This window comes from Ascaphus truei, chromosome 15 (assembly GCF_040206685.1).
Source record: "Ascaphus truei isolate aAscTru1 chromosome 15, aAscTru1.hap1, whole genome shotgun sequence".
Classification (NCBI taxonomy): domain Eukaryota; kingdom Metazoa; phylum Chordata; class Amphibia; order Anura; family Ascaphidae; genus Ascaphus; species Ascaphus truei.
In genome coordinates this window covers 19,204,117-19,230,637 of record NC_134497.1, presented here as the reverse complement: position 1 = coordinate 19,230,637, position 26,521 = coordinate 19,204,117, and the positions used below count along the sequence as shown (strand labels likewise).

General features: G+C 57.5%; 1 protein-coding gene across 1 annotated transcript in view; it reads right to left on the bottom strand.

The window, feature by feature from the left end:
- DHX35 (DEAH-box helicase 35) overlaps positions 1 to 26,521 on the bottom strand; it is an 80,840-nt gene that overhangs the window by 22,736 nt on the left and 31,583 nt on the right. The window contains 2 exon segments of the mRNA XM_075571207.1: positions 2,697 to 2,778; positions 25,820 to 25,949. Of these exon segments, the coding sequence (XP_075427322.1) occupies positions 2,697 to 2,778; positions 25,820 to 25,949 (212 nt within the window).

Genomic DNA, 26,521 nt, shown 5'->3' with positions numbered 1-26,521 from the left:
GGCTGGGTGTGTGGGAGGGGGGGCTGGGTGTGAGGGAGGGGTCAGTGCAGGAACAGCAGGGGGGCTGGGTGTGAGGGAGGGGTCAGTGCAGGCACAGGAGGGGGGGCTGGGTGTGTGGGATGGGGGGGCTGGGTGTGTGGGAGGGGGGGCTGGGTGTGAGGGAGGGGTCAGTGCAGGCACAGGAGGGGGGGCTGTGTGTGTGGGAGGGGTCAGTGCAGGCACAGGAGGGGGGGCTGGGTGTGAGGGAGGGGTCAGTGCAGGCACAGGAGGGGGGCTGGGTGTGAGGGAGGGGTCGGTGCAGGCACAGGAGGGGGGCTGGGTGTGAGGGAGGGGTCAGTGCAGGAACAGCAGGGGGGCTGGGTGTGAGGGAGGGGTTAGTGCAGGCACAGGAGGGGGGGCTGGGTGTGAGGGAGGGGTCGGTGCAGGCACAGGAGGGGGGCTGGGTGTGAGGGAGGGGTCAGTGCAGGAACAGCAGGGGGGCTGGGTTAGAGGGAGGGGTCAGTGCTGGCACAGAAGGGGGGGCTGGGTGTGAGGGAGGGGTCAGCGCATGCACCGGAGGGGGGGCTGGGAGAGAGGGAGGGGTCAGTGCTGGCACAGCAGGGGGCCTGGGTGTGGGGGTGGGGTCAGTGCAGGCACAGAAGGGGGGGCTGGGTGTGAGGGAGGGGTCAGTGCTGGCACAGGAGGGGGGGCTGGGTGTGAGGGAGGGGTCAGTGCAGGCACAGGAGGGGGGGCTGGGTGTGAGGGAGGGGTCAGTGCAGGAACAGCAGGGGGGCTGGGTGAGAGGGAGGGGTCAGTGCAGGCACAGGAGGGGGGGCTGGGTGTGAGGGAGGGGTCAGTGCTGGCACAGGAGGGGGGGCTGGGTGTGAGGGAGGGGTCAGTGCAGGCACAGCAGGGGGGGCTGGGTGTGAGGGAGGGGTCAGTGCAGGGCTGAAGGGGGGGCTGGGTGTGAGGGAGGGGTCAGTGCAGGCACAGCAGGGGGGACTGGGTGTGAGGGAGGGGTCAGTGCAGGCACAGCAGGGGGGGCTGGGTGTAAGGGAGGGGTCAGTGCAGGCACAGAAGGGGGGGCTGGGTGTGAGGGAGGGGTCAGTGCTGGCACAGAAGGGGGGGGCTGGGTGAGAGGGAGGGGTCAGTGCTGGCACAGCAGGGGGGCTGGGTGTGAGGGAGGAGTCAGTGCTGGCACAGCAGGGGGGGCTGGGTGTGAGGGAGGAGTCAGTGCAGGCACAGCAGGGGGGGCTGGGTGTGAGGGAGGGGTCAGTGCAGGCACAGCAGGGGGGCTGGGTGTGAGGGAGGGGTCAGTGCAGGCACGGTTGGGGGGGCTGGGTGTGAGGGAGGAGTCAGTGCTGGCACAGCAGGGGGCCTGGGTGTGAGGGAGGAGTCAGTGCAGGCACAGCAGGGGGGCTGGGTGTGAGGGAGGGGTCAGTGCAGGCACGGTTGGGGGGGCTGGGTGTGAGGGAGGAGTCAGTGCTGGCACAGCAGGGGGGGCTGGGTGTGAGGGAGGAGTCAGTGCTGGCACAGCAGGGGGGGCTGGGTGTGAGGGAGGAGTCAGTGCTGGCACAGCAGGGGGGCTGGGTGTGAGGGAGGAGTCAGTGCAGGCACAGCAGGGGGGGCTGGGTGTGAGGGAGGGGTCAGTGCAGGTACGGTTGGGGGTGCTGGGTGTGAGGGAGGGGTCAGTGCTGGCACAGCAGGGGGCCTGGGTGTGAGGGAGGGGTCAGTGCAGGCACCGTTGGGGGGCCTGGGTGTGAGGGAGGGGTCAGTGCAGGCACAGAAGGGGGGCCTGGGTGTGAGGGAGGAGTCAGTGCTGGCACAGCAGGGGGGGCTGGGTGTGAGGGAGGGGTCAGTACTGGCACAGCAGGGGGGGCTGGGTGTGAGGGAGGGGTCAGTGCAGGCACAGCAGGGGGGCTGGGTGTGAGGGAGGGGTCAGTGCAGGCACCGTTGGGGGTGCTGGGTGTGAGGGAGGGGTCAGTGCAGGCACGGGTGGGGGTGCTGGGTGTGAGGGAGGGGTCAGTACTGGCACAGCAGGGGGGTTGGGGGCGGCTGCGTGGCTGTGTCAATCAGCTTCACTTAAGTAAAGAGTTGAGTATAAGGGGCGGGACTGGTCACTGTTGGGGCGTGTCCTTATGCGTCAGCGACGGAGAGCGCCCACCCGGGTAGCGATTGTGAAAGTTGGGCCAGACCTCCGTGTTAGGACCGCCTGAGTGGGCTCCCTCCGCCTCACCACAGGTAGGGCCCTAGGGGGGAGGAGGGGGAGGCGGGAGAGGGGGGGGGGAGGCGGGAGAGGGGGGGGGAGGCGAGGCATGGGGGGGGGGGGAGTCTTTGGAAATGCCAGAACGCTGTTCTAGCCCGTGGAGAATGGGCCCCTATAGGTGGTGGGCCCCAAACGCTGCGCTTATAGTGCCGGCGACGGCAACAGCGAGCCAAAACAAATGCATTGTCGCCGTTGTGCGCTTATAGTAAGTGCGGCGTGACGGAGCGACGGCGCGGTCGCGATCGCTGGAAGTCATCTCAATTTGATTTTTCCGGCGACCGCAGCCTGGCGTCGCCGTCGCGCCGCTACAAGCGCGGCCTAAAGGTGGTGGGCCCAGGTGCTGGATATATGGTAGTCCCGCCTCTGGTGTGTATCCCTAATTAACCAGCGCTGGGACCCGGCCTCGGCCACTGCCGGGCCCCCAGGAGACCTCCCTCTGCCCTCCAGGTACCTGTACACTCCAGTAGAATGCAGCTTGGCCGCATTGGCAAAGAACCCGGACACGATGCACCGCAGGATGGGGTCAGGGTCACCTGGGAAGAGGGCAGGACACGGTCAGTGACGGAGCAGCCTGGAGCTCCGGCCTCCCATGTCTGATACCAAAGAGACAGCCTCAGGACAGCTACTACACCGGGACACCAGAGAAGCGTTCCAGCCCCCGATTCCCCCTGTGGTGAGTGGGACAAGCTAGATGGGACATAGGTAGGGTGACCAGATGTCCCGGTTTAGCCGGGACAGACCCATTTTTAGGGCTCTGTCCCGACTTTTTCGAGCGCTCGCCTTCCGTGACATTTATCCCGGCATTTGCGGGGAGAAAAATGGTCACCCTAGCCATAGGTCTCTTCTGTCCTCGTCACCCTGGCCTGTGACGGAGAGGCTTTCTGAAACTTCTGTCCTTGTCACCCTGTGATGGGATAGGACAGGCTCTGATACTAGCGTAGGTCCCCTCTGTCCTTGTCACCCTGTGATGGGATAGGACAGGCTCTGATACTAGCGTACGTCCCCTCTGTCCTTGTCACCCTGTGATGGGAGGGACAGGCTCTGATACTAGCGTAGGTCCCCTCTGTCCTTGTCACACTGTGATGGGAGGGACAGGCTCTGATACTAGCGTAGGTCCCCTCTGTCCTTGTCACACTGTGATGGCATAGGACAGGCTCTCTGATACTAGCGTAGGTCCCCTCTGTCCTTGTCACCCTGTGATGGGAGGGACAGGCTCTGATACTAGCGTAGGTCCCCTCTGTCCTTGTCACCCTGTGATGGGAGGGACAGGCTCTGATACTAGCGTAGGTCCCCTCTGTCCTTGTCACACTGTGATGGGAGGGACAGGCTCTCTGATACTAGCGTAGGTCCCCTCTGTCCTTGTCACACTGTGATGGGAGGGACAGGCTCTGATACTAGCGTAGGTCCCCTCTGTCCTTGTCACACTGTGATGGGAGGGACAGGCTCTGATACTAGCGTAGGTCCCCTCTGTCCTTGTCACACTGTGATGGCATAGGACAGGCTCTCTGATACTAGCGTAGGTCCCCTCTGTCCTTGTCACCCTGTGATGGGAGGGACAGGCTCTGATACTAGCGTAGGTCCCCTCTGTCCTTGTCACCCTGTGATGGGAGGGACAGGCTCTGATACTAGCGTAGGTCCCCTCTGTCCTTGTCACACTGTGATGGGATAGGACAGGCTCTGATACTAGCGTAGGTCCCCTCTGTCCTTGTCACACTGTGATGGGAGGGACAGGCTCTGATACTAGCGTAGGTCCCCTCTGTCTTTGTCACCCTGTGATGGGAGGGACAGGCTCTGATACTAGCGTAGGTCCCCTCTGTCCTTGACACACTGTGATGGGAGGGACAGGCTCTCTGATACTAGCGTAGGTCCCCTCTGTCCTTGTCACACTGTGATGGGAGGGACAGGCTCTGATACTAGCGTAGGTCCCCTCTGTCCTTGTCACCCTGTGATGGGAGGGACAGGCTCTGATACTAGCGTAGGTCCCCTCTGTCCTTGTCACACTGTGATGGGAGGGACAGGCTCTGATACTAGCGTACGTCCCCTCTGTCCTTGTCACCCTGTGATGGGAGGGACAGGCTCTCTGATACTAGCGTAGGTCCCCTCTGTCCTTGTCACACTGTGATGGGATAGGACAGGCTCTGATACTAGCGTAGGTCCCCTCTGTCCTTGTCACACTGTGCTGGGATAGGACAGGCTCTCTGATACTAGCGTAGGTCCCCTCTGTCCTTGTCACCCTGTGATGGGAGGGACAGGCTCTGATACTAGCGTAGGTCCCCTCTGTCCTTGTCACCCTGTGCTGGGAGGGACAGGCTCTGATACTAGCGTAGGTCCCCTCTGTCCTTGTCACCCTGTGATGGGAGGGACAGGCTCTGATACTAGCGTACGTCCCCTCTGTCCTTGTCACACTGTGATGGGAGGGACAGGCTCTGATACTAGCATAGGTCCCCTCTGTCCTTGTCATCCTGTGATGGGAGGGACAGGCTCTGATACTAGCGTAGGTCCCCTCTGTCCTTGTCAGCCTGTGATGGGAGGGACAGGCTCTGATACTAGCGTAGGTCCCCTCTGTCCTTGTCACACTGTGATGGGATAGGACAGGCTCTCTGATACTAGCATAGGTCCCGTCTGTCCTTGTCACCCTGTGATGGGAGGGACAGGCTCTGATACTAGCGTAGGTCCCCCGTGTCCTTGTCACCCTGTAATGGGAGGGACAGGCTCTGATACTAGCGTAGGTCCCCTCTGTCCTTGTCACCCTGTGATGGGAGGGACAGGCTCTGATACTAGCGTAGGTCCCCTCTGTCCTTGTCACACTGTGCTGGGATAGGACAGGCTCTCTGATACTAGCGTAGGTCCCCTCTGTCCTTGTCACCCTGTGATGGGAGGGACAGGCTCTGATACTAGCGTAGGTCCCCTCTGTCCTTGTCACCCTGTGATGGGAGGGACAGGCTCTGATACTAGCGTAGGTCCCCTCTGTCCTTGTCACACTGTGATGGGATAGGACAGGCTCTGATACTAGCGTAGGTCCCCTCTGTCCTTGTCACACTGTGATGGGAGGGACAGGCTCTGATATTAGCGTAGGTCCCCTCTGTCCTTGTCACCCTGTGATGGGAGGGACAGGCTCTGATACTAGCGTAGGTCCCCTCTGTCCTTGACACCCTGTGATGGGAGGGACAGGCTCTGATACTAGCGTAGGTCCCCTCTGTCCTTGTCACCCTGTGATGGGAGGGACAGGCTCTGATACTAGCGTAGGTCCCCTCTGTCCTTGTCACACTGTGATGGGATAGGACAGGCTCTGATACTAGCGTAGGTCCCCTCTGTCCTTGTCACACTGTGATGGGAGGGACAGGCTCTGATACTAGCGTAGGTCCCCTCTGTCCTTGTCACCCTGTGATGGGAGGGACAGGCTCTGATACTAGCGTAGGTCCCCCCTGTCCTTGTCACCCTGTGATGGGAGGGACAGGCTCTCTGATACTAGCGTAGGTCCCCTCTGTCCTTGTCACACTGTGATGGGAGGGACAGGCTCTGATACTAGCGTAGGTCCCCTCTGTCCTTGTCACCCTGTGATGGGAGGGACAGGCTCTGATACTAGCGTAGGTCCCCTCTGTCCTTGTCACACTGTGATGGGAGGGACAGGCTCTGATACTAGCGTACGTCCCCTCTGTCCTTGTCACCCTGTGATGGGAGGGACAGGCTCTCTGATACTAGCGTAGGTCCCCTCTGTCCTTGTCACACTGTGATGGGAGGGACAGGCTCTGATACTAGCGTAGGTCCCCTCTGTCCTTGTCACACTGTGCTGGGATAGGACAGGCTCTCTGATACTAGCGTAGGTCCCCTCTGTCCTTGTCACACTGTGATGGGAGGGACAGGCTCTGATACTAGCGTAGGTCCCCTCTGTCCTTGTCACACTGTGATGGGATAGGACAGGCTCTCTGATACTAGCATAGGTCCCGTCTGTCCTTGTCACCCTGTGATGGGAGGGACAGGCTCTGATACTAGCGTAGGTCCCCCGTGTCCTTGTCACCCTGTAATGGGAGGGACAGGCTCTGATACTAGCGTAGGTCCCCTCTGTCCTTGTCACACTGTGATGGGATAGGACAGGCTCTGATACTAGCGTAGGTCCCCTCTGTCCTTGTCACACTGTGCTGGGATAGGACAGGCTCTGATACTAGCGTAGGTCCCCTCTGTCCTTGTCACACTGTGATGGGAGGGACAGGCTCTGATACTAGCGTAGGTCCCCTCTGTCCTTGTCACCCTGTGCTGGGAGGGACAGGCTCTGATACTAGCGTAGGTCCCCTCTGTCCTTGTCACCCTGTGATGGGAGGGACAGGCTCTGATACTAGCGTACGTCCCCTCTGTCCTTGTCACACTGTGATGGGATAGGACAGGCTCTGATACTAGCATAGGTCCCCTCTGTCCTTGTCATCCTGTGATGGGAGGGACAGGCTCTGATACTAGCGTAGGTCCCCTCTGTCCTTGTCACCCTGTGATGGGAGGGACAGGCTCTGATACTAGCGTAGGTCCCCTCTGTCCTTATCACACTGTGATGGGATAGGACAGGCTCTGATACTAGCGTAGGTCCCCTCTGTCCTTGTCACACTGTGATGGGATAGGACAGGCTCTCTGATACTAGCATAGGTCCCGTCTGTCCTTGTCACCCTGTGATGGGAGGGACAGGCTCTGATACTAGCGTAGGTCCCCCGTGTCCTTGTCACCCTGTAATGGGAGGGACAGGCTCTGATACTAGCGTAGGTCCCCTCTGTCCTTGTCACCCTGTGATGGGAGGGACAGGCTCTGATACTAGCGTAGGTCCCCTCTGTCCTTGTCACACTGTGCTGGGATAGGACAGGCCCTCTGATACTAGCGTAGGTCCCTTCTGTCCTTGTCACACTGTGATGGGAGGGACAGGCTCTGATACTAGCGTAGGTCCCCTCTGTCCTTGTCACACTGTGATGGGATAGGACAGGCTCTCTGATACTAGCATAGGTCCCGTCTGTCCTTGTCACCCTGTGATGGGAGGGACAGGCTCTGATACTAGCGTAGGTCCCCTCTGTCCTTGTCACCCTGTGATGGGAGGGACAGGCTCTGATACTAGCGTAGGTCCCCCGTGTCCTTGTCACCCTGTAATGGGAGGGACAGGCTCTGATACTAGCGTAGGTCCCCTCTGTCCTTGTCACCCTGTGATGGGAGGGACAGGCTCTGATACTAGCGTAGGTCCCCTCTGTCCTTGTCACACTGTGATGGGAGGGACAGGCTCTCTGATACTAGCGTAGGTCCCCTCTGTCCTTGTCACCCTGTGATGGGAGGGACAGGCTTTCTGATACTAGCGTAGGTCCCCTCTGTCCTTGTCACCCTGTGCTGGGAGGGACAGGCTCTGATACTAGCGTAGTTCCCCTCTGTCCTTGTCACCCTGTGATGGGAGGGACAGGCTCTCTGATACTAGCGTAGGTCCCCTCTGTCCTTGTCACCCTGTGATGGGAGGGACAGGCTCCCTGATACTAGCGTACGTCCCCTCTGTCCTTGTCACACTGTGATGGGAGGGACAGGCTCTGATACTAGCGTAGGTCCCCTCTGTCCTTGTCACCCTGTGATGGGAGGGACAGGCTCTGATACTAGCGTAGGTCCCCTCTGTCCTTGTCACACTGTGATGGGAGGGACAGGCTCTGATACTAGCGTAGGTCCCCTCTGTCCTTGTCACCCTGTGATGGGAGGGACAGGCTCTGATACTAGCGTAGGTCCCTTCTGTCCTTGTCACACTGTGATGGGAGGGACAGGCTCTGATACGAGCGTAGGTCCCCTCTGTCCTTGTCACACTGTGATGGGAGGGACAGGCTCTGATACTAGCGTAGGTCCCCTCTGTCCTTGTCACACTGTGATGGGATAGGACAGGCTCTCTGATACTAGCATAGGTCCCCTCTGTCCTTGTCACCCTGTGATGGGAGGGACAGGCTCTGATACTAGCGTAGGTCCCCCGTGTCCTTGTCACCCTGTGATGGGAGGGACAGGCTCTGATACTAGCGTAGGTCCCCTCTGTCCTTGTCACACTGTGATGGGATAGGACAGGTTCTCTGATACTAGCGTAGGTCCCCTCTGTCCTTGTCACCCTGTGATGGGATAGGACAGGCTCTGATACTAGCGTAGGTCCCCCCTGTCCTTGTCACCCTGTGATGGGAGGGACAGGCTCTCTGATACTAGCGTAGGTCCCCTCTGTCCTTGTCACACTGTGATGGGATAGGACAGGCTCTGATACTAGCGTAGGTCCCCTCTGTCCTTGTCACCCTGTGATGGGAGGGACAGGCTCTGATACTAGCGTAGGTCCCCTCTGTCCTTGTTACACTGGGATGGGAGGGACAGGCTCTGATACTAGCGTAGGTCCCCTCTGTCCTTGTCACACTGTGATGGGATAGGACAGGCTCTGATACTAGCGTAGGTCCCCTCTGTCCTTGTCACACTGTGATGGGATAGGACAGGCTCTCTGATACTAGCGTAGGTCCCCTCTGTCCTTGTCACACTGTGATGGGATAGGACAGGCTCTGATACTAGCGAAGGTCCCCTCTGTCCTTGTCACCCTGTGATGGGAGGGACAGGCTCTCTGATACTAGCGTAGGTCCCCTCTGTCCTTGTCACCTTGTGATGGGAGGGACAGGCTCTGATACTAGCGTAGGTCCCCTCTGTCCTTGTCACCCTGTGATGGGAGGGACAGGCTCTGATACTAGCGTAGGTCCCCTCTGTCCTTGTCACCCTGTGATGGGAGGGACAGGCTCTCTGATACTAGCGTAGGTCCCCTCTGTCCTTGTCACACTGTGATGGGATAGGACAGGCTCTGATACTAGCGTAGGTCCCCTCTGTCCTTGTCACACTGTGATGGGAGGGACAGGCTCTGATACTAGCGTAGGTCCCCTCTGTCCTTGTCACACTGTGATGGGAGGGACAGGCTCTGATACTAGCGTACGTCCCCTCTGTCCTTGTCACCCTGCGATGGGAGGGACAGGCTCTGATACTAGCGTAGGTCCCCTCTGTCCTTGTCACACTGTGATGGGATAGGACAGGCTCTCTGATACTAGCGTAGGTCCCCTCTGTCCTTGTCACCCTGTGATGGGATAGGACAGGCTCTGATACTAGCGTAGGTCCCCTCTGTCCTTGTCACCCTGTGATGGGAGGGACAGGCTCTGATACTAGCGTAGGTCCCCTCTGTCCTTGTCACCCTGTGATGGGAGGGACAGGCTCTGATACTAGCGTAGGTCCCCTCTGTCCTTGTCACTCTGTGATGGGAGGGACAGGCTCTGATACTAGCGTAGGTCCCCTCTGTCCTTGTCACCCTGCGATGGGAGGGACAGGCTCTGATACTAGCGTAGGTCCCCTCTGTCCTTGTCAGACTGTGATGGGATAGGACAGGCTCTCTGATACTAGCGTAGGTCCCCTCTGTCCTTGTCACCCTGTGATGGGATAGGACAGGCTCTGATACTAGCGTAGGTCCCCTCTGTCCTTGTCACCCTGTGATGGGAGGGACAGGCTCTGATACTAGCGTACGTCCCCTCTGTCCTTGTCACCCTGTGATGGGAGGGACAGGCTCTGATACTAGCGTAGGTCCCCTCTGTCCTTGTCACTCTGTGATGGGAGGGACAGGCTCTGATACTAGCGTAGGTCCCCTCTGTCCTTGTCACCCTGTGATGGGAGGGACAGGCTCTGATACTAGCGTAGGTCCCCTCTGTCCTTGTCACACTGTGATGGGAGGGACAGGCTCTGATACTAGCGTAGGTCCCCTCTGTCCTTGTTACACTGGGATGGGAGGGACAGGCTCTGATACTAGCGTAGGTCCCCTCTGTCCTTGTCACACTGTGATGGGAGGGACAGGCTCTGATACTAGCGTAGGTCCCCTCTGTCCTTGTCACACTATGATGGGATAGGACAGGCTCTCTGATACTAGCGTAGGTCCCCTCTGTCCTTGTCACACTGTGATGGGAGGGACAGGCTCTGATACTAGCGTAGGTCCCCTCTGTCCTTGTCACACTGTGATGGGAGGGACAGGCTCTGATACTAGCGTACGTCCCCTCTGTCCTTGTCACACTGTGATGGGAGGGACAGGCTCTGATACTAGCGTAGGTCCCCTCTGTCCTTGTCACACTGTGATGGGATAGGACAGGCTCTGATACTAGCGTAGGTCCCCTCTGTCCTTGTCACATTGTGATGGGAGGGACAGGCTCTCTGATACTAGCGTAGGTCCCCTCTGTCCTTGTCACACTGTGATGGGAGGGACAGGCTCTGATACTAGCGTAGGTCCCCTCTGTCCTTGTCACCTTGTGATGGGAGGGACAGGCTCTGATACTAGCGTAGGTCCCCTCTGTCCTTGTCACCTTGTGATGGGAGGGACAGGCTCTGATACTAGCGTAGGTCCCCTCAGTCCTTGTCACACTGTGGTGGGAGGGACAGGCTCTCTGATACTAGCGTAGGTCCCCTCTGTCCTTGTCACACTGTGATGGGATAGGACAGGCTCTGATACTAGCGTAGGTCCCCTCTGTCCTTGTCACACTGTGATGGGATAGGACAGGCTCTGATACTAGCGTAGGTCCCCTCTGTCCTTGTCACACTGTGATGGGAGGGACAGGCTCTGATACTAACGTAGGTCCCCTCTGTCCTTGTCACCCTGCGATGGGAGGGACAGGCTCTGATACTAGCGTAGGTCCCCTCTGTCCTTGTCACACTGTGATGGGATAGGACAGGCTCTCTGATACTAGCGTAGGTCCCCTCTGTCCTTGTCACCCTGTGATGGGATAGGACAGGCTCTGATACTAGCGTAGGTCCCCTCTGTCCTTGTCACACTGTGATGGGATAGGACAGGCTCTCTGATACTAGCGTAGGTCCCCTCTGTCCTTGTCACCCTGTGATGGGATAGGACAGGCTCTGATACTAGCGTAGGTCCCCTCTGTCCTTGTCACCCTGTGATGGGAGGGACAGGCTCTGATACTAGCGTAGGTCCCCTCTGTCCTTGTCACCCTGTGATGGGAGGGACAGGCTCTGATACTAGCGTAGGTCCCCTCTGTCCTTGTCACACTGTGATGGGATAGGACAGGCTCTGATACTAGCGTAGGTCCCCTCTGTCCTTGTCACACTGTGATGGGAGGGACAGGCTCTGATACTAGCGTAGGTCCCCTCTGTCCTTGTTACACTGGGATGGGAGGGACAGGCTCTGATACTAGCGTAGGTCCCCTCTGTCCTTGTCACACTGTGATGGGAGGGACAGGCTCTGATACTAGCGTAGGTCCCCTCTGTCCTTGTCACACTATGATGGGATAGGACAGGCTCTCTGATACTAGCGTAGGTCCCCTCTGTCCTTGTCACACTGTGATGGGAGGGACAGGCTCTGATACTAGCGTAGGTCCCCTCTGTCCTTGTCACACTGTGATGGGAGGGACAGGCTCTGATACTAGCGTACGTCCCCTCTGTCCTTGTCACACTGTGATGGGAGGGACAGGCTCTGATACTAGCGTAGGTCCCCTCTGTCCTTGTCACACTGTGATGGGATAGGACAGGCTCTGATACTAGCGTAGGTCCCCTCTGTCCTTGTCACATTGTGATGGGAGGGACAGGCTCTCTGATACTAGCGTAGGTCCCCTCTGTCCTTGTCACACTGTGATGGGAGGGACAGGCTCTGATACTAGCGTAGGTCCCCTCTGTCCTTGTCACCTTGTGATGGGAGGGACAGGCTCTGATACTAGCGTAGGTCCCCTCTGTCCTTGTCACCTTGTGATGGGAGGGACAGGCTCTGATACTAGCGTAGGTCCCCTCTGTCCTTGTCACACTGTGGTGGGAGGGACAGGCTCTCTGATACTAGCGTAGGTCCCCTCTGTCCTTGTCACACTGTGATGGGATAGGACAGGCTCTGATACTAGCGTAGGTCCCCTCTGTCCTTGTCACCCTGTGATGGGATAGGACAGGCTCTGATACTAGCGTAGGTCCCCTCTGTCCTTGTCACACTGTGATGGGAGGGACAGGCTCTGATACTAGCGTAGGTCCCCTCTGTCCTTGTCACCTTGTGATGGGAGGGACAGGCTCTGATACTAGCGTAGGTCCCCTCTGTCCTTGTCACCTTGTGATGGGAGGGACAGGCTCTGATACTAGCGTAGGTCCCCTCAGTCCTTGTCACACTGTGGTGGGAGGGACAGGCTCTCTGATACTAGCGTAGGTCCCCTCTGTCCTTGTCACACTGTGATGGGATAGGACAGGCTCTGATACTAGCGTAGGTCCCCTCTGTCCTTGTCACACTGTGATGGGATAGGACAGGCTCTGATACTAGCGTAGGTCCCCTCTGTCCTTGTCACACTGTGATGGGAGGGACAGGCTCTGATACTAACGTAGGTCCCCTCTGTCCTTGTCACCCTGCGATGGGAGGGACAGGCTCTGATACTAGCGTAGGTCCCCTCTGTCCTTGTCACACTGTGATGGGATAGGACAGGCTCTCTGATACTAGCGTAGGTCCCCTCTGTCCTTGTCACCCTGTGATGGGATAGGACAGGCTCTGATACTAGCGTAGGTCCCCTCTGTCCTTGTCACCCTGTGATGGGAGGGACAGGCTCTGATACTAGCGTAGGTCCCCTCTGTCCTTGTCACCCTGTGATGGGAGGGACAGGCTCTGATACTAGCGTAGGTCCCCTCTGTCCTTGTCACTCTGTGATGGGAGGGACAGGCTCTGATACTAGCGTAGGTCCCCTCTGTCCTTGTCACCCTGTGATGGGAGGGACAGGCTCTGATACTAGCGTAGGTCCCCTCTGTCCTTGTCACACTGTGATGGGAGGGACAGGCTCTGATACTAGCGTAGGTCCCCTCTGTCCTTGTTACACTGGGATGGGAGGGACAGGCTCTGATACTAGCGTAGGTCCCCTCTGTCCTTGTCACACTGTGATGGGAGGGACAGGCTCTGATACTAGCGTAGGTCCCCTCTGTCCTTGTCACACTATGATGGGATAGGACAGGCTCTCTGATACTAGCGTAGGTCCCCTCTGTCCTTGTCACACTGTGATGGGAGGGACAGGCTCTGATACTAGCGTAGGTCCCCTCTGTCCTTGTCACACTGTGATGGGAGGGACAGGCTCTGATACTAGCGTACGTCCCCTCTGTCCTTGTCACACTGTGATGGGAGGGACAGGCTCTGATACTAGCGTAGGTCCCCTCTGTCCTTGTCACACTGTGATGGGATAGGACAGGCTCTGATACTAGCGTAGGTCCCCTCTGTCCTTGTCACATTGTGATGGGAGGGACAGGCTCTCTGATACTAGCGTAGGTCCCCTCTGTCCTTGTCACACTGTGATGGGAGGGACAGGCTCTGATACTAGCGTAGGTCCCCTCTGTCCTTGTCACCTTGTGATGGGAGGGACAGGCTCTGATACTAGCGTAGGTCCCCTCTGTCCTTGTCACCTTGTGATGGGAGGGACAGGCTCTGATACTAGCGTAGGTCCCCTCTGTCCTTGTCACACTGTGGTGGGAGGGACAGGCTCTCTGATACTAGCGTAGGTCCCCTCTGTCCTTGTCACACTGTGATGGGATAGGACAGGCTCTGATACTAGCGTAGGTCCCCTCTGTCCTTGTCACCCTGTGATGGGATAGGACAGGCTCTGATACTAGCGTAGGTCCCCTCTGTCCTTGTCACACTGTGATGGGAGGGACAGGCTCTGATACTAGCGTAGGTCCCCTCTGTCCTTGTCACCTTGTGATGGGAGGGACAGGCTCTGATACTAGCGTAGGTCCCCTCTGTCCTTGTCACCTTGTGATGGGAGGGACAGGCTCTGATACTAGCGTAGGTCCCCTCAGTCCTTGTCACACTGTGGTGGGAGGGACAGGCTCTCTGATACTAGCGTAGGTCCCCTCTGTCCTTGTCACACTGTGATGGGATAGGACAGGCTCTGATACTAGCGTAGGTCCCCTCTGTCCTTGTCACACTGTGATGGGATAGGACAGGCTCTGATACTAGCGTAGGTCCCCTCTGTCCTTGTCACACTGTGATGGGAGGGACAGGCTCTGATACTAACGTAGGTCCCCTCTGTCCTTGTCACTCTGTGATGGGAGGGACAGGCTCTGATACTAGCGTAGGTCCCCTCTGTCCTTGTCACCCTGTGATGGGAGGGACAGGCTCTGATACTAGCGTAGGTCCCCTCTGTCCTTGTCACACTGTGATGGGAGGGACAGGCTCTGATACTAGCGTAGGTCCCCTCTGTCCTTGTTACACTGGGATGGGAGGGACAGGCTCTGATACTAGCGTAGGTCCCCTCTGTCCTTGTCACACTGTGATGGGAGGGACAGGCTCTGATACTAGCGTAGGTCCCCTCTGTCCTTGTCACACTATGATGGGATAGGACAGGCTCTCTGATACTAGCGTAGGTCCCCTCTGTCCTTGTCACACTGTGATGGGAGGGACAGGCTCTGATACTAACGTAGGTCCCCTCTGTCCTTGTCACCCTGCGATGGGAGGGACAGGCTCTGATACTAGCGTAGGTCCCCTCTGTCCTTGTCACACTGTGATGGGATAGGACAGGCTCTCTGATACTAGCGTAGGTCCCCTCTGTCCTTGTCACCCTGTGATGGGATAGGACAGGCTCTGATACTAGCGTAGGTCCCCTCTGTCCTTGTCACACTGTGATGGGATAGGACAGGCTCTCTGATACTAGCGTAGGTCCCCTCTGTCCTTGTCACCCTGTGATGGGATAGGACAGGCTCTGATACTAGCGTAGGTCCCCTCTGTCCTTGTCACCCTGTGATGGGAGGGACAGGCTCTGATACTAGCGTAGGTCCCCTCTGTCCTTGTCACCCTGTGATGGGAGGGACAGGCTCTGATACTAGCGTAGGTCCCCTCTGTCCTTGTCACACTGTGATGGGATAGGACAGGCTCTGATACTAGCGTAGGTCCCCTCTGTCCTTGTCACACTGTGATGGGAGGGACAGGCTCTGATACTAGCGTAGGTCCCCTCTGTCCTTGTTACACTGGGATGGGAGGGACAGGCTCTGATACTAGCGTAGGTCCCCTCTGTCCTTGTCACACTGTGATGGGAGGGACAGGCTCTGATACTAGCGTAGGTCCCCTCTGTCCTTGTCACACTATGATGGGATAGGACAGGCTCTCTGATACTAGCGTAGGTCCCCTCTGTCCTTGTCACACTGTGATGGGAGGGACAGGCTCTGATACTAGCGTAGGTCCCCTCTGTCCTTGTCACACTGTGATGGGAGGGACAGGCTCTGATACTAGCGTACGTCCCCTCTGTCCTTGTCACACTGTGATGGGAGGGACAGGCTCTGATACTAGCGTAGGTCCCCTCTGTCCTTGTCACACTGTGATGGGATAGGACAGGCTCTGATACTAGCGTAGGTCCCCTCTGTCCTTGTCACATTGTGATGGGAGGGACAGGCTCTCTGATACTAGCGTAGGTCCCCTCTGTCCTTGTCACACTGTGATGGGAGGGACAGGCTCTGATACTAGCGTAGGTCCCCTCTGTCCTTGTCACCTTGTGATGGGAGGGACAGGCTCTGATACTAGCGTAGGTCCCCTCTGTCCTTGTCACCTTGTGATGGGAGGGACAGGCTCTGATACTAGCGTAGGTCCCCTCTGTCCTTGTCACACTGTGGTGGGAGGGACAGGCTCTCTGATACTAGCGTAGGTCCCCTCTGTCCTTGTCACACTGTGATGGGATAGGACAGGCTCTGATACTAGCGTAGGTCCCCTCTGTCCTTGTCACCCTGTGATGGGATAGGACAGGCTCTGATACTAGCGTAGGTCCCCTCTGTCCTTGTCACACTGTGATGGGAGGGACAGGCTCTGATACTAGCGTAGGTCCCCTCTGTCCTTGTCACCTTGTGATGGGAGGGACAGGCTCTGATACTAGCGTAGGTCCCCTCTGTCCTTGTCACCTTGTGATGGGAGGGACAGGCTCTGATACTAGCGTAGGTCCCCTCAGTCCTTGTCACACTGTGGTGGGAGGGACAGGCTCTCTGATACTAGCGTAGGTCCCCTCTGTCCTTGTCACACTGTGATGGGATAGGACAGGCTCTGATACTAGCGTAGGTCCCCTCTGTCCTTGTCACACTGTGATGGGATAGGACAGGCTCTGATACTAGCGTAGGTCCCCTCTGTCCTTGTCACACTGTGATGGGAGGGACAGGCTCTGATACTAACGTAGGTCCCCTCTGTCCTTGTCACCCTGCGATGGGAGGGACAGGCTCTGATACTAGCGTAGGTCCCCTCTGTCCTTGTCACACTGTGATGGGATAGGACAGGCTCTCTGATACTAGCGTAGGTCCCCTCTGTCCTTGTCACCCTGTGATGGGATAGGACAGGCTCTGATACTAGCGTAGGTCCCCTCTGTCCTTGTCACCCTGTGATGGGAGGGACAGGCTCTGATACTAGCGTAGGTCCCCTCTGTCCTTGTCACCCTGTGATGGGAGGGACAGGCTCTGATACTAGCGTAGGTCCCCTCTGTCCTTGTCACTCTGTGATGGGAGGGACAGGCTCTGATACTAGCGTAGGTCCCCTCTGTCCTTGTCACCCTGTGATGGGAGGGACAGGCTCTGATACTAGCGTAGGTCCCCTCTGTCCTTGTCACACTGTGATGGGAGGGACAGGCTCTGATACTAGCGTAGGTCCCCTCTGTCCTTGTTACACTGGGATGGGAGGGACAGGCTCTGATACTAGCGTAGGTCCCCTCTGTCCTTGTCACACTGTGATGGGAGGGACAGGCTCTGATACTAGCGTAGGTCCCCTCTGTCCTTGTCACACTATGATGGGATAGGACAGGCTCTCTGATACTAGCGTAGGTCCCCTCTGTCCTTGTCACACTGTGATGGGAGGGACAGGCTCTGATACTAGCGTAGGTCCCCTCTGTCCTTGTCACACTGTGATGGGAGGGACAGGCTCTGATACTAGCGTACGTCCCCTCTGTCCTTGTCACACTGTGATGGGAGGGACAGGCTCTGATACTAGCGTAGGTCCCCTCTGTCCTTGTCACACTGTGATGGGATAGAACAGGCTCTGATACTAGCGTAGGTCCCCTCTGTCCTTGTCACATTGTGATGGGAGGGACAGGCTCTCTGATACTAGCGTAGGTCCCCTCTGTCCTTGTCACACTGTGATGGGAGGGACAGGCTCTGATACTAGCGTAGGTCCCCTCTGTCCTTGTCACCTTGTGATGGGAGGGACAGGCTCTGATACTAGCGTAGGTCCCCTCTGTCCTTGTCACCTTGTGATGGGAGGGACAGGCTCTGATACTAGCGTAGGTCCCCTCTGTCCTTGTCACACTGTGGTGGGAGGGACAGGCTCTCTGATACTAGCGTAGGTCCCCTCTGTCCTTGTCACACTGTGATGGGATAGGACAGGCTCTGATACTAGCGTAGGTCCCCTCTGTCCTTGTCATCCTGTGATGGGATAGGACAGGCTCTGATACTAGCGTAGGTCCCCTCTGTCCTTGTCACCCTGTGATGGGAGGGACAGGCTCTGATACTAGCGTAGGTCCCCTCTGTCCTTGTCACCCTGTGATGGGAGGGACAGGCTCTGATACTAGCGTAGGTCCCCTCTGTCCTTGTCACTCTGTGATGGGAGGGACAGGCTCTGATACTAGCGTAGGTCCCCTCTGTCCTTGTCACCCTGTGATGGGAGGGACAGGCTCTGATACTAGCGTAGGTCCCCTCTGTCCTTGTCACACTGTGATGGGAGGGACAGGCTCTGATACTAGCGTAGGTCCCCTCTGTCCTTGTTACACTGGGATGGGAGGGACAGGCTCTGATACTAGCGTAGGTCCCCTCTGTCCTTGTCACACTGTGATGGGAGGGACAGGCTCTGATACTAGCGTAGGTCCCCTCTGTCCTTGTCACACTATGATGGGATAGGACAGGCTCTCTGATACTAGCGTAGGTCCCCTCTGTCCTTGTCACACTGTGATGGGAGGGACAGGCTCTGATACTAGCGTAGGTCCCCTCTGTCCTTGTCACACTGTGATGGGAGGGACAGGCTCTGATACTAGCGTACGTCCCCTCTGTCCTTGTCACACTGTGATGGGAGGGACAGGCTCTGATACTAGCGTAGGTCCCCTCTGTCCTTGTCACACTGTGATGGGATAGGACAGGCTCTGATACTAGCGTAGGTCCCCTCTGTCCTTGTCACATTGTGATGGGAGGGACAGGCTCTCTGATACTAGCGTAGGTCCCCTCTGTCCTTGTCACACTGTGATGGGAGGGACAGGCTCTGATACTAGCGTAGGTCCCCTTTGTCCTTGTCACCTTGTGATGGGAGGGACAGGCTCTGATACTAGCGTAGGTCCCCTCTGTCCTTGTCACCTTGTGATGGGAGGGACAGGCTCTGATACTAGCGTAGGTCCCCTCTGTCCTTGTCACACTGTGGTGGGAGGGACAGGCTCTCTGATACTAGCGTAGGTCCCCTCTGTCCTTGTCACACTGTGATGGGATAGGACAGGCTCTGATACTAGCGTAGGTCCCCTCTGTCCTTGTCACACTGTGATGGGATAGGACAGGCTCTGATACTAGCGTAGGTCCCCTCTGTCCTTGTCACACTGTGATGGGAGGGACAGGCTCTGATACTAACGTAGGTCCCCTCTGTCCTTGTCACCCTGCGATGGGAGGGACAGGCTCTGATACTAGCGTAGGTCCCCTCTGTCCTTGTCACACTGTGATGGGATAGGACAGGCTCTCTGATACTAGCGTAGGTCCCCTCTGTCCTTGTCACCCTGTGATGGGATAGGACAGGCTCTGATACTAGCGTAGGTCCCCTCTGTCCTTGTCACCCTGTGATGGGAGGGACAGGCTCTGATACTAGCGTAGGTCCCCTCTGTCCTTGTCACCCTGTGATGGGAGGGACAGGCTCTGATACTAGCGTAGGTCCCCTCTGTCCTTGTCACTCTGTGATGGGAGGGACAGGCTCTGATACTAGCGTAGGTCCCCTCTGTCCTTGTCACCCTGTGATGGGAGGGACAGGCTCTGATACTAGCGTAGGTCCCCTCTGTCCTTGTCACACTGTGATGGGAGGGACAGGCTCTGATACTAGCGTAGGTCCCCTCTGTCCTTGTTACACTGGGATGGGAGGGACAGGCTCTGATACTAGCGTAGGTCCCCTCTGTCCTTGTCACACTATGATGGGATAGGACAGGCTCTCTGATACTAGCGTAGGTCCCCTCTGTCCTTGTCACCCTGTGATGGGAGGGACAGGCTCTGATACTAGCGTAGGTCCCCTCTGTCCTTGTCACCTTGTGATGGGAGGGACAGGCTCTGATACTAGCGTAGGTCCCCTCTGTCCTTGTCATCCTGTGATGGGATAGGACAGGCTCTGATACTAGCGTAGGTCCCCTCTGTCCTTGTCACACTGTGATGGGAGGGACAGGCTCTGATACTAGCGTAGGTCCCCTCTGTCCTTGTCACACTGTGATGGGAGGGACAGGCTCTGATACTAGCGTACGTCCCTTCTGTCCTTGTCACACTGTGATGGGAGGGACAGGCTCTGATACTAGCGTAGGTCCCCTCTGTCCTTGTCACACTGTGATGGGATAGGACAGGCTCTGATACTAGCGTAGGTCCCCTCTGTCCTTGTCACATTGTGATGGGATAGGACAGGCTCTCTGATACTAGCGTAGGTCCCCTCTGTCCTTGTCACACTGTGATGGGAGGGACAGGCTCTGATACTAGCGTAGGTCCCCTCTGTCCTTGTCACACTGTGATGGGAGGGACAGGCTCTGATACTAGCGTACGTCCCCTCTGTCCTTGTCACACTGTGATGGGAGGGACAGGCTCTGATACTAGCGTAGGTCCCCTCTGTCCTTGTCACACTGTGATGGGATAGGACAGGCTCTGATACTAGCGTAGGTCCCCTCTGTCCTTGTCACATTGTGATGGGAGGGACAGGCTCTCTGATACTAGCGTAGGTCCCCTCTGTCCTTGTCACACTGTGATGGGAGGGACAGGCTCTGATACTAGCGTAGGTCCCCTTTGTCCTTGTCACCTTGTGATGGGAGGGACAGGCTCTGATACTAGCGTAGGTCCCCTCTGTCCTTGTCACCTTGTGATGGGAGGGACAGGCTCTGATACTAGCGTAGGTCCCCTCTGTCCTTGTCACACTGTGGTGGGAGGGACAGGCTCTCTGATACTAGCGTAGGTCCCCTCTGTCCTTGTCACACTGTGATGGGATAGGACAGGCTCTGATACTAGCGTAGGTCCCCTCTGTCCTTGTCACACTGTGATGGGATAGGACAGGCTCTGATACTAGCGTAGGTCCCCTCTGTCCTTGTCACACTGTGATGGGAGGGACAGGCTCTGATACTAACGTAGGTCCCCTCTGTCCTTGTCACCCTGCGATGGGAGGGACAGGCTCTGATACTAGCGTAGGTCCCCTCTGTCCTTGTCACACTGTGATGGGATAGGACAGGCTCTCTGATACTAGCGTAGGTCCCCTCTGTCCTTGTCACCCTGTGATGGGATAGGACAGGCTCTGATACTAGCGTAGGTCCCCTCTGTCCTTGTCACCCTGTGATGGGAGGGACAGGCTCTGATACTAGCGTAGGTCCCCTCTGTCCTTGTCACCCTGTGATGGGAGGGACAGGCTCTGATACTAGCGTAGGTCCCCTCTGTCCTTGTCACTCTGTGATGGGAGGGACAGGCTCTGATACTAGCGTAGGTCCCCTCTGTCCTTGTCACCCTGTGATGGGAGGGACAGGCTCTGATACTAGCGTAGGTCCCCTCTGTCCTTGTCACACTGTGATGGGAGGGACAGGCTCTGATACTAGCGTAGGTCCCCTCTGTCCTTGTTACACTGGGATGGGAGGGACAGGCTCTGATACTAGCGTAGGTCCCCTCTGTCCTTGTCACACTATGATGGGATAGGACAGGCTCTCTGATACTAGCGTAGGTCCCCTCTGTCCTTGTCACCCTGTGATGGGAGGGACAGGCTCTGATACTAGCGTAGGTCCCCTCTGTCCTTGTCACCTTGTGATGGGAGGGACAGGCTCTGATACTAGCGTAGGTCCCCTCTGTCCTTGTCATCCTGTGATGGGATAGGACAGGCTCTGATACTAGCGTAGGTCCCCTCTGTCCTTGTCACACTGTGATGGGAGGGACAGGCTCTGATACTAGCGTAGGTCCCCTCTGTCCTTGTCACACTGTGATGGGAGGGACAGGCTCTGATACTAGCGTACGTCCCTTCTGTCCTTGTCACACTGTGATGGGAGGGACAGGCTCTGATACTAGCGTAGGTCCCCTCTGTCCTTGTCACACTGTGATGGGATAGGACAGGCTCTGATACTAGCGTAGGTCCCCTCTGTCCTTGTCACATTGTGATGGGAGGGACAGGCTCTCTGATACTAGCGTAGGTCCCCTCTGTCCTTGTCACACTGTGATGGGAGGGACAGGCTCTGATACTAGCGTAGGTCCCCTCTGTCCTTGTCACACTGTGATGGGATAGGACAGGCTCTCTGATACTAGCGTAGGTCCCCTCTGTCCTTGTCACCCTGTGATGGGATAGGACAGGCTCTGATACTAGCGTAGGTCCCCTCTGTCCTTGTCACCCTGTGATGGGAGGGACAGGCTCTGATACTAGCGTAGGTCCCCTCTGTCCTTGTCACCCTGTGATGGGAGGGACAGGCTCTGATACTAGCGTAGGTCCCCTCTGTCCTTGTCACTCTGTGATGGGAGGGACAGGCTCTGATACTAGCGTAGGTCCCCTCTGTCCTTGTCACCCTGTGATGGGAGGGACAGGCTCTGATACTAGCGTAGGTCCCCTCTGTCCTTGTCACACTGTGATGGGAGGGACAGGCTCTGATACTAGCGTAGGTCCCCTCTGTCCTTGTTACACTGGGATGGGAGGGACAGGCTCTGATACTAGCGTAGGTCCCCTCTGTCCTTGTCACACTATGATGGGATAGGACAGGCTCTCTGATACTAGCGTAGGTCCCCTCTGTCCTTGTCACCCTGTGATGGGAGGGACAGGCTCTGATACTAGCGTAGGTCCCCTCTGTCCTTGTCACCTTGTGATGGGAGGGACAGGCTCTGATACTAGCGTAGGTCCCCTCTGTCCTTGTCATCCTGTGATGGGATAGGACAGGCTCTGATACTAGCGTAGGTCCCCTCTGTCCTTGTCACACTGTGATGGGAGGGACAGGCTCTGATACTAGCGTAGGTCCCCTCTGTCCTTGTCACACTGTGATGGGAGGGACAGGCTCTGATACTAGCGTACGTCCCCTCTGTCCTTGTTACACTGGGATGGGAGGGACAGGCTCTGATACTAGCGTAGGTCCCCTCTGTCCTTGTCACACTATGATGGGATAGGACAGGCTCTCTGATACTAGCGTAGGTCCCCTCTGTCCTTGTCACCCTGTGATGGGAGGGACAGGCTCTGATACTAGCGTAGGTCCCCTCTGTCCTTGTCACCTTGTGATGGGAGGGACAGGCTCTGATACTAGCGTAGGTCCCCTCTGTCCTTGTCATCCTGTGATGGGATAGGACAGGCTCTGATACTAGCGTAGGTCCCCTCTGTCCTTGTCACACTGTGATGGGAGGGACAGGCTCTGATACTAGCGTAGGTCCCCTCTGTCCTTGTCACACTGTGATGGGAGGGACAGGCTCTGATACTAGCGTACGTCCCCTCTGTCCTTGTCACACTGTGATGGGAGGGACAGGCTCTGATACTAGCGTAGGTCCCCTCTGTCCTTGTCACACTGTGATGGGATAGGACAGGCTCTGATACTAGCGTAGGTCCCCTCTGTCCTTGTCACATTGTGATGGGAGGGACAGGCTCTCTGATACTAGCGTAGGTCCCCTCTGTCCTTGTCACACTGTGATGGGAGGGACAGGCTCTGATACTAGCGTAGGTCCCCTCTGTCCTTGTCACCTTGTGATGGGAGGGACAGGCTCTGATACTAGCGTAGGTCCCCTCTGTCCTTGTCACCTTGTGATGGGAGGGACAGGCTCTGATACTAGCGTAGGTCCCTTCTGTCCTTGTCACACTGTGGTGGGAGGGACAGGCTCTCTGATACTAGCGTAGGTCCCCTCTGTCCTTGTCACACTGTGATGGGATAGGACAGGCTCTGATACTAGCGTAGGTCCCCTCTGTCCTTGTCACACTGTGATGGGATAGGACAGGCTCTGATACTAGCGTAGGTCCCCTCTGTCCTTGTCACACTGTGATGGGAGGGACAGGCTCTGATACTAGCGTAGGTCCCCTCTGTCCTTGTCACCCTGTGGTGGGAGGGACAGGCTCTGATACTAGCGTAGGTCCCCTCTGTCCTTGTCACTCTGTGATGGGAGGGACAGGCTCTGATACTAGCGTAGGTCCCCTCTGTCCTTGTCACCCTGTGATGGGAGGGACAGGCTCTGATACTAGCGTAGGTCCCCTCTGTCCTTGTCACACTGTGATGGGAGGGACAGGCTCTGATACTAACGTAGGTCCCCTCTGTCCTTGTTACACTGGGATGGGAGGGACAGGCTCTGATACTAGCGTAGGTCCCCTCTGTCCTTGTCACACTGTGATGGGAGGGACAGGCTCTGATACTAGCGTAGGTCCCCTCTGTCCTTGTCACACTGTGATGGGAGGGACAGGCTCTGATACTAGCGTAGGTCCCCTCTGTCCTTGTCACACTGTGGTGGGAGGGACAGGCTCTCTGATACTAGCGTAGGTCCCCTCTGTCCTTGTCACACTGTGATGGGATAGGACAGGCTCTGATACTAGCGTAGGTCCCCTCTGTCCTTGTCACACTGTGATGGGATAGGACAGGCTCTGATACTAGCGTAGGTCCCCTCTGTCCTTGTCACACTGTGATGGGAGGGACAGGCTCTGATACTAGCGTAGGTCCCCTCTGTCCTTGTCACCCTGTGGTGGGAGGGACAGGCTCTGATACTAGCGTAGGTCCCCTCTGTCCTTGTCACTCTGTGATGGGAGGGACAGGCTCTGATACTAGCGTACGTCCCCTCTGTCCTTGTCACCCTGTGATGGGAGGGACAGGCTCTGATACTAGCGTAGGTCCCCTCTGTCCTTGTCACACTGTGATGGGAGGGACAGGCTCTGATACTAGCGTAGGTCCCCTCTGTCCTTGTCACACTGCGATGGGAGGGACAGGCTCTGATACTAGCGCAGGTCCCCTCTGTCCTTGTTACACTGGGATGGGAGGGACAGGCTCTGATACTAGCGCAGGTCCCCTCTGTCCTTGTCACCCTGTGATGGGAGGGACAGGCTCTGATACTAGCGTAGGTCCCCTCTGTCCTTGTCACCCTGTGATGGGAGGGACAGGCTCTCTGATACTAGCGTAGGTCCCCTCTGTCCTTGTCACACTGTGATGGGAGGGACAGGCTCTGATACTAGCGTAGGTCCCCTCTGTCCTTGTCACACTGCGATGGGATAGGACAGGCTCTGATACTAGCGTAGGTCCCCTCTGTCCTCTAGCGTAGGTCCCCTCTGTCCTTTTCACCTTGTGATGGGAGGGACAGGCTCTGATACTAGCGTAGGTCCCCTCTGTCCTTGTCACACTGGGATGGGAGGGACAGGCTCTCTGATACTAGCGTAGGTCCCCTCTGTCCTTGTCACCCTGCGATGGGAGGGACAGGCTCTGATACTAGCGTAGGTCCCCTCTGTCCTTGTCACCCTGTGATGGGAGGGACAGGCTCTGATACTAGCGTAGGTCCCCTCTGTCCTTGTCACCCTGTGATGGGAGGGACAGGCTCTGATACTAGCGTAGGTCCCCTCTGTCCTTGTCACACTGGGATGGGAGGGACAGGCTCTGATACTAGCGTAGGTCCCCTCTGTCCTTGTCACCCTGTGATGGGAGGGACAGGCTCTGATACTAGCGTAGGTCCCCTCTGTCCTTGTCACACTGCGATGGGATAGGACAGGCTCTGATACTAGCGTAGGTCCCCTCTGTCCTTGTCACCCTGTGATGGGAGGGACAGGCTCTGATACTAGCGTAGGTCCCCTCTGTCCTTGTCACCCTGTGATGGGAGGGACAGGCTCTGATACTAGCGTAGGTCCCCTCTGTCCTTGTCACACTGGGATGGGAGGGACAGGCTCTGATACTAGCGTAGGTCCCCTCTGTCCTTGTCACCCTGTGATGGGAGGGACAGGCTCTGATACTAGCGTAGGTCCCCTCTGTCCTTGTCACACTGCGATGGGATAGGACAGGCTCTGATACTAGCGTAGGTCCCCTCTGTCCTTGTCACCCTGTGATGGGAGGGACAGGCTCTGATACTAGCGTAGGTCCCCTCTGTCCTTGTCACCCTGTGATGGGAGGGACAGGCTCTGATACTAGCGTAGGTCCCCTCTGTCCTTGTCACCCTGTGATGGGGAGGGACAGGCTCTGATACTAGCGTAGGTCCCCTCTGTCCTTGTCACCCTGTGATGGGAGGGACAGGCTCTGATACTAGTGTAGGTCCCCTCTGTCCTTGTCACCCTGCGATGGGAGGGGACAGGCCCTATGTGGTCCCCTGTCCCTTCTGTCCCTGACGTCATTATGATTGCTGCATTAGCCGTGGCTCTCTCTCCGGCCCCCACGGCTGGGTCCTCCCCCCTCCCCCTCACCCCCCCCCCCCCCCCCGGTGTTCCCCTCGCTCCCGTTTCACCTTCGCTGGAATTCTTCGGCACTTTGAACTTGCTGAGAAGTTTCTTCAGCTGGTCCCTGACCGTCACCGCCCTCATCAGCCCCTTATAGTTCAGGAAACGCTGCTGGCACCAGTGCGAGCTCTTGTTAAACTGCGGCGAGACGGGAGACATGTTTCAGCAACACTGCACCGGCGCACGCACTGCACCCACGCCGCTAATCCAGCGTGCACGCACTGCGCCTACACGCTAATCCAGCGCGCACGCACTGCGCCTACACGCTAATCCAGCGCGCACGCACGCACCGCTAATCCAGCGCGCACGCACGGCACCGCTAATCCAGCGCGCACGCACGGCACTGCTAATCCAGCGCGCGCCACGCACTGCACCGCTAATCCAGCGCGCACGCACTGCACCGCTAATCCAGCGCGCACGCACTGCACTGCTAATCCAGCGCGCACGCACTGCACCGCTAATCCAGCGCGCACGCACTGCACCGCTAAACCAGCGCGCACGCACTGCGCCTACACGCTAATCCAGCGCGCACGCACTGCGCCGCTAATCCAGCGCGCACGCACTGCACCGCTAATCCAGCGCGTATGCACTGCACCGCTAATCCAGCGCGCACGCACTGCACCGCTAATCCAGCGCGCACGCACTGCACCGCTAATCCAGCGCGCACGCACTGCACCGCTAATCCAGCGCGCACGAACTGTGCCTACACG